Source organism: Salvelinus sp. IW2-2015, linkage group LG24, assembly GCF_002910315.2.
Source record: "Salvelinus sp. IW2-2015 linkage group LG24, ASM291031v2, whole genome shotgun sequence".
Classification (NCBI taxonomy): domain Eukaryota; kingdom Metazoa; phylum Chordata; class Actinopteri; order Salmoniformes; family Salmonidae; genus Salvelinus; species Salvelinus sp. IW2-2015.
The window spans coordinates 6,654,909-6,667,446 of NC_036864.1; the positions used below are offsets into that span (position 1 = coordinate 6,654,909).

Genomic DNA, 12,538 nt, shown 5'->3' on the forward strand with positions numbered 1-12,538 from the left:
TTGATTGATTGATTGATTGATGGGCTACAAACAACCCAATTTCGGTTATTTGGTAACCCAGAGCTGGTTACATAATGGACAGAACACATGTTGGGTTATTTTGACCCAGCCAGTTGGGTTACATGTATAGCCCAACAAATTGGGATTACCCAAACATGGGTTAATTTAACTAKCAATTGGTTATTTTTACTCTCATGCTGGTTGACCTAGCAGGTGGGTATTTTTTWATGTAATCCTTAGGTTATTTTCAGGAGGCGTGGTTTATTAGTGTGAGTAAATGTAATTCCTGTTCATCATGTTAAGTTTACATACTGCAAATTAAAATGTTCCTTTTTATTTGTATTTTTATTATACATTCTTCTATAATATTAAAGATGCACTATGCAGAAATCACTCTACCATTTCCTGGTTGCTACAATTCTAATAGTTAGCCTAATTTCAGTTTATGTGACAAAACGAGCAAGTATAGTGTAGAGAATCATTGTACCATCTAAACCAGGGTTTCCCAAACTCAGTCCTCGGTCAGGTCGCCCCAAAAGTTACATATTGCAGATATAAGATTATTTATTACATATTAWAATAAGGTATACCACCTTATTGGATGCCAACAATGAGGTTACATAGGCTTTAAGAGAACTCATACACTTCTGTAAGCAGCTACAAAAATGCACATTTACTCTCATGGGTGCCTAAAAGAGGAAGCGCGAGAAAGAGCGAAAAAGAGACAGTGCTGTTTTTTACTCTACAATATGTTTGTGTACAACATAGGCTGAGTCTGAWATTGGCACCCTATTCCCTATTAGTACACTACTTTTGACCAGAGGTTGCCAGCACAACTTTTGACTCTTGTCAAAAGTAGTGCACTATATAGGGAATAGGGTGCCACTTTCAGACTCAGCCTATCTTGTTGAGCAGGATATCTGACACCCCTTGACTCTCACACACCATGTTTAATGCATGAGATAATTATAAATACCAGGGAGACGACTGTGACTTGAGGAGAAAGAAAGAGAGACTGACATGAGAGAGGATACAGAGAGTGAAAGAAAGTGAGAGAGAGTGAAAGAGAGCATGGGGGCTATAGAGTACAAGAAACAGAGAAAGAGAGATCCAGAGAAAGATTGGGAGAGGGGGAGAGAGGGTAGAGGGGGAGTGAAAGAGAGAGTAGAAGAAAGAAAGATCCAGTGATAGAAATAGAGAGAGTGACGGGAAAAAATAGTGTGTGTGAAAAACAGCGACCAAAAAAAGAGAAAGAGAGAGACAAAGACAGAGAGGATTGATATTATCGATAGATAACATAACTTAAATGGGTTCTACCTGACTTGGTGTTCCAGGAAGCCCATGTATCGGTACAGCAGGGTGTARGAGGTTGACAGGATACCCACAGACTTCATTCTTGCCCCCCTCTCCACCACACTCTCCACCGCCATGTTGGCAAAGCACGCCAGGCCAAAGTACCCGCCCTTACGGAAGTATCTGTGGGGGGCCAGAGAAAGAACCATGAGTCAAGCCAAGGGAACATACTGCCCTGCCATTTGGCTGTTTTCTCTGCTGACCATCAGATCTAAAGTTTTGCTGTCCTGCCAAGGACAAAAAAAATGGAATTGTTTAATCTAAAAGGTCTTCCTCGCCTTCACTTGTATGCTTTCCTTCATCAGCTTTGCTATGAAAGAACAGGGCAGAGGAGAATAGGACACCGGTGGCGTTCCCCTATTGTCATGGCTGTTCCTGTGATGTCAAATGAGTTTAAATGAAGGAGACGAGGACAGGAAGCCTATTAGACKACTGAGATGCATCCAGGATAGAATACAAAGAAAGGATGCCACTTTATACTATTGAGAGATGCACTCAGGATAGGTTCAAAATAAAGGAATCCRGTTTATATGATTGAGATGCAGCCGGGTGTACTTACATGAAGTCGCTGGAGACTCTGTGGGAGCCGCTGGCCATAGCCTTGAACTCTACTCCCTCCAGGTTCATGTCCCCTGGCAGACACCACTCTAACATGTTACCTAAACAGTAAACACACGCACACACACATAAAGGGGAGTGAAATTAGGTAATACTGTAGGTATGGTTACCATAACAACTGTCCTAAAATGGGGTGGAAATCTGTGCAAATCTGCATGTAGATCAACCAACCAACCACAGGCCTCAAACTATTTGGAATAAGCCGTCATTACCCAATTAAGTCAATTCCCTCATTGATTAAAGTAATTCAATCTGCAGTGAAATCCACAGGCTGACTCCCTCTCTCTCCTAACCACTCATTAGAATGTATAGTCCCAGACAGTCTCAACGACTACGTACATAACAACTCATTGGTTTGTGAAGCGGTGGTCAGACATTATCAATAGATGTGTATATCTAGCCTACTATGGCTTATACCTCTCTGATATTCCGAGGTGAATGACACGGGATGCCTTTAGGGTGTGGTCATAGAGAATTCCACACATCCCCTGTGATTGGGGTTCCTGAGTAAGATATAGAGGTCTTTGTGTTCAAAGAGCATCCTCAAGGAGTAGGCGAATACCACATTATGACCATTGCATCCATGGTTGGGGTCATCAATTCTCTGGCCTAGTTCAAATGATCCATCCCAAGCTCTCTGATGCAATTTCTGCTAATATAACCAGTATGCCTATAATTGACACATAAAATCATTATTATATGCATGGATGCTATCGGCCTATAGATGTACAAATTGATACAAGGGTGTGACATATGCAGGTGTGACCATTCTTAGGCAGCAGCACAGCACGAAAAAATACCGATGGTCCCTCGACTCGACTCACCTGATCTTGTATCAAATGTCACCACAACACGGCCACGATCGATCCTTTTCCTCCCATTTCACCATGATATCGTGCGGCACCTCTCCTTGTCCTGGGGCCGGAGTATGGTCATCCTTGTCAAGACACTGAGCATCCCATTTTCGCAGGATTGGGACCGTGCTCCTGGATGAGAGGGATGTGTCTATGCTAGAGACTGCTGATTTGAAAGGACCCAGACCCCCCGGGACTGGTGCTCCACCCTATCCCGGCACAGTGCACCCCAACGCCCGACTGTTGGCGGGGCTCGGCCCCTTGACGTCCTTCTCCTCTTCTTGGTGTGGAACAGGTTCTCTGCGGGAGGAACCTCCTCCCAGTCCAGTAGCGGTGCCCGTCGACTTCTCACCATTGCGGCTCAGCTGTCAGCGACCCCCCGGCTTGACTCTGTGACGAAGGGATGCAGGAGAACAGAATCGTGTACAGACACGGAGCGGAGAGCCCATTCGTAATGCATTAGCTACGCGTTGGTTGAAATAAATCCATACTCACAATTGCAAATGTTAAATTGATTGATTCCGTTGAAACACAAGCTGTCTACTTTGTGTATGATAGCCTGCTCCTTTTGCATAGGGACATCTAAAGATGCACATCCACTTAGGTATAATAAGAGTGTACATAAATTATTCTTTCGTTTTTTTGGGGGTGCGTTCAAGAATCCACACTATTATACGTGCTATTTGTAGGTCTTTATACAAGAAAAAACGTTTTGAAACGTTGTCATCTTGAATACAGCTCGTTGTAGGTCTCTAGTTCCTCATCAACGCACATTCAATATAGTATTTTTTTTTATCGGAACTTGCAACTAAATACTAAGGGGACATTTGCTATAAAACAAATAATATTTATAGTTTCATGCAATTGTGTTTGAACTATTTAACATTTCAAAATATTTGTCTGATGTTGAATGTACTGACAATGAAACCGGATTATCCATTAATGACGTGTTCTTGCGACACGTCACTGAATTCCATCAGCTACGGAAGCGGTGCCGTGTCGAGATCTACAACACSGTTGATCAAGGGTTTAGTGTCTTCAGAATGGGTACGTTTTTAAATATATTTTTAATCTCATTTTAAAACTATACTGGGAATGCGCTGGCTATTCTGCCAGCTCCTGCTACGCACCATGCAATTGGGTCACTTGCTAAGTAACATAAATAGGTAACGTTAGCTAACAAACAAACGCAATAAGTATTGTCATCTCACGGACAGCTACTCTGTTAAATTGATCAAGCTATCAAATCCCGTTAACGAGTCTGAGTCACTAATTTTAATCACTAATTGGTCGTGGTTCGTAAATACTGACAGTCGCTAGCTAGCTGTACTGCTAACTCCCTGTGCCAACACGTTTAGTACTTGTAGCCCAGCTAACTTACAGGGTTAAATCTCAACCTGATTAGTTGACAAAGGTTAATCATTGGTTAGCTATCGCTAGTTATCTATTCAACTAGCTTTTTAATGTTAAAATGAAGGAATGTGACACGTATGTATATCATAGTAACCATGTGTAGCCTCCCTGTATGCTGGCTTCACGTCTACCAATAGGTCTGGACCTTTATGGCACAGAAAKAACAGGATATAGCCAAAGACACTAGCTAGCCAATATAAACTCAGCAAAAAAAGAAACGTCCTCTCACTGTCAACTGCGTTAATTTTCAGCAAATTTAACGTGTAAATATTTGTATGAACATAAGAATCAGCAACTGAGACAAACTGAACAAGTTTCACAGAAATTGAATAATGTGTCCCTGAACAAGGGAGGGAGAGGGAGTGGGAGTGGGAGAGTCAAAAGTAAGTCAGTATCTGGTGTGGCCACCAGCTGCATTAAATACTGCAGTGCATCTCCTCCTCATGGACTGCACCAGATTTGCCAGTTCTTGCTGTGAGATGTTACCCCACTCTTCCACCAAGGCACCTGCAAGTTCCCTGACATTTCTGGGGGGAATGGCCCTAGCCCTCACCCTCCGATCCAACAGGTCCCAGACGTGCTCAATGGGATTGAGATCCTGGCTCTTTGCTGTCCATGGCAGAACACTGACATTTCTGTCCTGCAGGAAATCACGCACAGAACAAGCAGTATGGCTGGTGTCATTGTCATGCTGGAGGATCCTGTTGGGATGAGCCTGCAGGAAGGGTACCACATGAGGGGGGAGGATGTCTTCCCTGTAATGCACAGCATTGAGATTGCCTGCAATGACAAGCTCAGTCCGATGATGCTGTGACACACCGCCCCAGACCGTGACGCACCCTCCACATTCAAATCGATCCCGCTCCAGAGTACAGGCCTCGGTGTAATGCTCATTCCTTCAACGATAAAAGCATATCCGACCGTCACCCCCGGTGAGACAAAACTGAGACTCGTCAGTGAAGAGCACTTTTTGCCAGTCCTGTCTGGTCCAGCGATGGTGGGTTTGTGCCCATAGGCRACGTTGTTGCCGGTGATGTCTGGTGAGGACCTGCCTTACAACAGGCCTACAAGCCCTCAGTCCAGCCTCTCTCAGCCTATTAAGGACAGTCTGAGCACTGATGGAGGGATTGTGTGTTCCTGGTGTAACTCGGGCAGTTGTTGCCATCCTGTACCTGTCCTGTGCAGGTGTTGTTACACGTGGTCTGCCACTGCGAGGACGATCAGCTGTCCGTCTTGTCTCCCTGTAGCACTGTCTTGGGAATCTCACAGTACGGACATTGCAATTTATTGCCCTGGCCACATCTGCAGTCCTCATGCCGAAGGCACATTCACGCAGATGAGCGGGGACCCTGGGCATCTTTCTTTTGGTGTTTTTTCAGTGTCAGTAGAAAGGCCTCTTTAGTGTCCTAAGTATTCATAACTGTGACCTTAATTGCCTACCGTCTGTAAGCTGTTAGTGTCTTAACGACCGTTCCACGGGTGCATGTTCATTAATTGTTTCATTGAACAAGCATGGGAAACAGTGTTTAAACCCTTTACAATGAAGATCTGTTAAGTTAATTGGATTTTTACGAATTTTCTTTGAAAGACAGGATCCTGAAAAGGGGACGTTTMTTTTTTTGTTGAGTTTAGTTATTAGCTAGTGTGCTTACCCTTGCTGGTTCAGGCCCTGGTTCAAMTGTTCCCCCTCAATCGCTACAGTAGCGTTACTAACGTTAGCACTAATTTAGCTCTGGAAAACCATATTGTTCCGAGTGAATTTCCGGCAGACTAGACGCTGTGCTGCGTATTGCTGCCTGTCGGAGTGCGGATTGCACACTTTGGTCCCCAAAAAAGGAGAAGGGGGAAATCCTACATTGCGCCAACATCTAATCTTGCACCTATACACTACAATGAGTACGTGTGTCCTAACTTTTGACTGGTACTATGTGTCCTGCCACCTGCATCCCTTCTGGAAACTGGGGGAGCGCAACAGTTYGGCACAGTCCCATTGACAGCACTCTGGAAAACCCTTCTCTCCAAAGGGTCTTTAGCGGTTTGCATCACCCACGGCTAGCCGTGTGATCTACAATTCTGACGGTGTTAGAAATATCAATTATCCCTTCCTAAACATATGGCCCTTTCATATCAGCGAGAACTAATCTTTCRAATAAAGATACACTTACTGTGTGTGCCTCGAGTTGACGTACTACACTTACAATCAGGTGTTCAGGGACGCTAGATGGATAATTACACAGGTGGTCTCAGTATGTCTTCCGTAAACAAGCGCTGTAATGTGGCGATATAGGTTTAGTGTTCCACACGGCCATAAAGGTGTGTAGTAATTGAACCTTTTTTGTGTGTTTTGAAAATGATTTCTCGCCGATATGAAAGATGTGACTTTCCAAAACCGTACCGCATTCGATGCTTGTCTGTCAACATTTAGCGTCAGGGCTCTTAACAAAAGTCAGCCGGGAAGAAGATGCCATCATCAATAGGCGCTAAAGGTAGTTAACGTCTATGAATGGGCTATACTAGCACGGATTGTCTGTGTAACTCATCTCATGTCCATATGCTGTAGGTGGGTGGTTTTCCAGTCTCTTCTCTGGCCTGTTTGGCACCAGAGAGATGAGGATCCTGATCCTGGGGTTGGACGGAGCCGGTAAAACTACCATCCTGTACCGCCTGCAGGTCGGAGAGGTGGTCACCACCATTCCAAGTAGGTCACTTTTTTTTCYYCCTCTAATTTCTTCCTACTTCGAAAGACTGTTCACACAAGATCTGTTGCCTAGTTCCAGGTGCATACATGGAAAATCAATTAGTGTGCTCCAAAATGAGTTGAGTCTTCCCACATGTYATAAATAGAGGGGTGGTTAAAGTGCATTCCTTTCTTTGCCATTTGTGCTCAAGGTTTTTAATCTCTGCCATTGTGTTGTACAGCGATCGGCTTCAACGTGGAGACGGTGACGTACAAGAACCTGAAGTTCCAGGTGTGGGATCTTGGTGGACAGACGAGTATCAGGTAATTGATATGAATATCACAACAAGCATTTCCTGTTTATGTATGCACACATAGACATTGTTGAATGTGAAAGGTAGACAGAAGATTCCTCAAGACAGCGCAACACCTCTTTACAATTTAGAGGGTTCGGCCTACTTGCCTCTGCCCTTCKCCCTCCCCCGAATCTTCATCTGTCTCCTTCAAACACTTGTATCTCTCTCCCAGGCCATACTGGCGTTGTTAYTACTCCAACACGGATGCTGTCATCTACGTGGTGGACAGCAGTGACCGAGACAGGATGGGCATCTCTAAGTCTGAGCTTGTCACCATGCTGGAGGTAGGTCATGTGGATAGGCCTACATTCATTGCATTGATAAGAGTGCAGGTGTCATTTTGTGTATGAGGCAGGTATACTGACCATTGGTTGAGGTGCTCTGGAGAGCAACTTTGGGCAAATAGTAATGCTCAATGTATTTTCTCCATATGACTCTCTCTCTCGCGCTGTGTGTTTTTGTCTCTTCAGGAAGAGGAGTTGAAGAAAGCCATCCTGGTGGTGTTTGCAAACAAGCAGGACATGGAACAGTCCATGACCCCGGCTGAGGTGGCCAACTCCCTGGGCCTCCCCGCCCTCAAAGACCGGAAGTGGCAGATCTTCAAGACCTCCGCCACCAAGGGCACGGGCCTGGACGAGGCCATGGAGTGGTAACGGGTTTGCTTTGACATTATAGCCATGTAGCAGACGCTCTTTTCAACACCCGGATTTAACATCAGCGATTGAGTTCTCCAGTTGGTTAACCAGAGTCCCACTCACTGTGGTGAAAATAATAACCACATAGCATTTAATAGGTAGAGCAGAGGTTATTTTTATCACATGTAGAAGAGATGTGTCCTGTCCTCGTGTCACCCCCCCCTTCCTTAATAAACCCACAGTTGATATTGCGCAACACCATGTCAAATCAAATATTATTTGTAACATGCGCCGAATACAACAGGTGTAGACCTTACAGTGAAATGTCTACTTACAAGCCCTTAACACCCCCCCCCCCCCCCGCACCCCAAAAACAAAGGACGACATAGGAATAACAAATAATTAAAGAGCAGCTGTAAATAACAATAGCGGGGCTATATACAGGGGTACCGTGTCGAGGTAATATGTACATGTAGGTAGAGTTATTAAAGTGACTATGCATAGATAAAACAGAGTAGCAGCAGTGTAAAAGAGGTGGGGTGTCAATGCAAATAGTCCGGGTTGCCATTTGTTTAGATGTTCAGGAGTCTTATGGCTTGGGGTAGAAGCTGTTTAGAAGCTCTTGGACCTAAACTGGTGCTGGCCGTTGCCGTGGTAGCAGAGAGAACAGTCTATAACTAGCGTTAGCTGGAGTCTTTGACATTTTAGGGCCTTCCTCTGACAACACCTGTATAGAGGTCCTGGAGTGGCAGGAAGCTTGGCCCCGTTGATGTACTGGGCCCTACGCACTACCCTCTGGAGTGCCTTGCGGTCGAGGCCAAGCAGTTGCCGTACCAGGCGATGGTGCAGCTGTTAAAACCTTTTTGAGGATCTGAGGACCCATGTCAAATCTTTTCAGTCTCCTGAGGGGGAATAGGTTGTCGTGCCCCCTTCACGACTGTCTTGGTGTGTTTGGACCATGTTAGTTTGTTGGTGATGTGGACACCAAGGAACTTGAAGCTCTCAACCTGCTCCACTACAGCCCTGTTGATGAGAATAGGGGCGTGCTCGGTCCTCCTTTTCCTGTAGTCCACGATCATCTCCTTTGTCTTGATCAGGTTGAGGAAGAGGTTGTTGTCCTTGCATCACATGGTCAGGTCTCTGACTTATTCCCTATAGGCTGTCTTGTCGGTGATCAGGTCACTGTTGTGTCATCAGCAAACTTAATGGTGTTGGAGTTGTGCCTGGCCGTGAGTGAAGAGGGAGTACAGGAGGGGACTGAGCACGCACCCCTGAGGGGCCCCAGTGTTGAGGATCAGCATGGCGGATGTGTTGTTACCTACCCTTACCACCTGGGGCGGCCCGTCAGGGAGTCCAGGATCCAGTTGCAGAGGGAGGTGTTTAGTCCCAGGGTCCTTAGCTTAGTGATGAGGAATCATGTCATCTACATGGTGTACTATTACTCAACAATGTTTGCTCTCTCTCTCCATAGGCTGGTGGAAGCCCTGAAGAGCAGGCAGTAAAGAGCCCCCACACCTCTTGTTCTCTGTAAATACCCCTGACCTCCTGTATAAAATACTTCCTGATTGGACCGCTCAGGAGGACCAGWGACTGCACTCCTTCCARGGGCACGTTCACTACGCAAATGTTGWAAATAGAAATGTCATGAATAGAGCTGACGTCATTCCTTACTCTACATGTCACATGTTCTACACAATACATTTCTATATGAAGGTTCCAAAACGTTGTGCCCTGCTGAACACAGCCCCGCCCCATCCCYGAAGCCTTCACCATGCCAAGCCCCTCCATGCCTTCCAGCCTGGGATAGAGAGGCTGCAATATAGTATATTACCTTGTCTCAAAACACTTATCGCCCATAGCCCTGTGGTGTTTGCAGATCTGAAGGGGACCAAGTAGTGGTGATGGCTCCACATTAGACCTCCAATTTGGATGTGTGGGACATAATTAAACAATCTTCTGCCATTTTTGGTGAACTGACTGGCCCCTTCAAGGAAGTGGACCTGAGCAACGTTACTGCAGCTGGTGCTGTTTTYTATTGTACTACTCATGCTGAATTATTTTTTTTCATTTCTTAAACTTCTGTTGGGTGTGTAAATAAATAAAGTTTGAGGTTGTTAGTTTAGGCCTTTTCATTGGAATGCTCAAACTTTAATATGTCAGTTGTTGGACACTAACTGCTTAATTTGTATGCTACAACTTTTATTGCATATTTGAGCTTGTACAGTGAAAACGACCCTCAGTAAAACTGATTTCAGACTGAATATATAAACYTTTGTGGTCAAATTATTTATCTCCCACCCAATAAGCATTATTGTAAAATTCAAYATGACCACTGATACTTTTCCAATAAGATTGTTAAAAGAAAGCAGCACAATATAGTATTTAGTTGTGTGTGTGTATATATATATATATAAACCCCTTAGACAATCTTGCACTTCTCAAATCCTTGATTGAGAATTCATACAGAGGTGGCTTGTGACTGTCAGCTCCTGCATTAAGCAGGATATGATTGCCTGGTCTTATCCATCCTTGCTATAAAATGGATAATATCATTTCACCATAGCCAAGTCCTTGAGTGAGTTCCTCTGTCTCTTGGCTTTGTAGTCAGGCCTCAGGAACTCAATCTTCCTCTTCTTGGCCTCGATCTTGTTTTTGTGCTTCTTCCTGGCTGCGATGTCAGGGTTAGCCACCGCCTGAGAGAAGAGTAAAAGGTTTGTGTGAGATGTATCCAACATTACCCTGTCATTATGATAGAAACATTTGCTCAAGAGCCAAAACAGTGTSTGCTGTTCATCACTAACTCAAAGATTTACCAGTTTGGCCATCATGAGTTCAGATTTTTGTTGTGGCCCCCACCCCATAAAAGTTGCCCATCCTTGTTTAAATATATAACATTGGTGGATACTAATATCCCTGTTAGCCTCCCAGGACCCTGAACATAAATATTACATTGTATTACACCCCCAAATTATTCCACAGATTCCTTGGCATATTATTTTGAGATCTGGTGTCTGAGAACCCTGCTCTATGCCCTCTGCGAGGCATCCTTCTGAACGACTGAGAAGGCCAGGGAGAAGGTCTGCAGCCCCACCTGCTTCTTCAACAGCTCTATCAGCTCCTGGGACAGGTTTTTCAGGGTGGGGTCTGGGGAGTACAACGCAGAGATGCATTCAATTAGTGCTCTATTTCATTCGGAGACAAAYGCCTACAGAGGGATCAGTCTGAAGAGAACTACAGAGTTGAGTTGTGTTGACACAGAATAACACGACAGCCAGAAAATAAACACACAAAACTGAAAGGTTTTGATTAGGATGATGAATCTGAGTAGTGGTGAAAGGGGGAGGACGATGACAGACAGTGTTGTGTTACCTTGATCCTCGTAGCTGTTATTAAATGACGAGGACAGTATTGCAGTATGTTACCTTGGTCTGCATAGGTGCTGCCAAGTTCTCTGTAGAGAGGGCCGATGATGGTGGTGAGGTAAGCCTTTCTTTACCCAGGTCCACAGCTATGGCACCCAGGAACTTAAACACACATGTTCTCTATGGGGGGAGAGAAAGGACAAATAACAATACAACCATTTATTGCTGATATTCATTAACTCACCATCAGTAAATAAGCAGTGGTGTTGGGAAAATATATAAAAGGACCATGTATTGGGGTGTTTGTGTGTACCTTGAGGGGTATCTTGGGCGTGTCTGCAGCTTCCCTCTTAGCCATTAGAGACAGCTTCTTCATCATCCACAGTAAGGATGGAGGACGATCATCCTTCTCGTCCTCCTCTTCTTGCTTCTCTTTCTCTTCTTCTCCATCCTCTTTCTCTCCATCTTTCTCCCCCTCTCCTCCATCTCTTTTTCCTCCTCTACCTCCTGGGCAGGTGTGATTTCAGACTCAGGTGAGATCAGCTAGATCACCTTGACGACCGACAGCAGGTTCTTGATCACCTGGGGAACGGCAGACGAGACGATCAAACCTGTCAATCGAACTACTGCCTGACGCGTGACACCTCAGACTTGAATAGTCAGTTTGCAACATCATCAGTGTAATATCKTCGTCCTTACCTGTTCTCCCGTTGACGTGTCCAGGTACTTCGACTGCAGCTGGTGACAGAAAGACAGGAYCAACTCTCTCATCTGGTGGAGGGAAGGAGAGGTAACGCCAGGTAAAAAKACACATAAATCAGTATCGCTAAACATCACTTGAGTCAAACCCTTGTTTACAATACAACGCCTTCAATTATCTCATTGTTATTCTAACCAATAAAAGCTGTTCTCCCTGTTCCGCCTCATTCACTGAGTAGCCAATCTTGGTGACATGTTTCACCTTGGTCACTCTCAGCAGGACAAGTCATCGGTCTGCATCTTTGGTTAAGTGATGTTCAGACCCGTCTCACCTTCTTGTCTAGGTTGGTGGTAAGAAATGTGGTCGCCACAGGTTCTGGTGTGGTGGCGTTCTTCTGTGGTCTCCTCTCTCCAGCGGGCAACCGCTGGTCTGGCGGTGGGCAGCAAACAGCTGACCAAACAGTTGAGAGCGGTCAGCCACACCCAACAGTGAGGGTAACGCAGGTGTGTCTCAACATGACCTGGTGGAGGGGGGGGGGACGCATTGCTCCGTTACACCAAGAGGAAGCCA

The 12,538-nt window shown here is 45.2% G+C and overlaps 1 protein-coding gene and 2 pseudogenes across 1 annotated transcript; 1 reads left to right on the top strand and 2 right to left on the bottom strand.

Moving 5' to 3' along the window:
* Positions 1-3,657, bottom strand: part of LOC111951345 (DENN domain-containing protein 11-like) — an 8,384-nt pseudogene extending 4,727 nt beyond the window's left edge.
* Positions 3,658-3,762: 105 nt separating this feature from the next.
* LOC111951442 (ADP-ribosylation factor-like protein 1) lies at positions 3,763-10,167 on the top strand. Its single transcript, XM_023969523.2, has 6 exons — positions 3,763-3,872; positions 6,799-6,936; positions 7,158-7,239; positions 7,444-7,555; positions 7,742-7,920; positions 9,378-10,167. Exons 1-6 carry the CDS (start codon positions 3,869-3,871, stop codon positions 9,406-9,408), a joined length of 546 nt encoding a protein of 181 aa, XP_023825291.1. The 5' UTR covers positions 3,763-3,868; the 3' UTR covers positions 9,409-10,167.
* The window catches only part of LOC111951346 (small subunit processome component 20 homolog), a 17,588-nt pseudogene continuing 15,120 nt past the window's right edge, over positions 10,071-12,538 (bottom strand).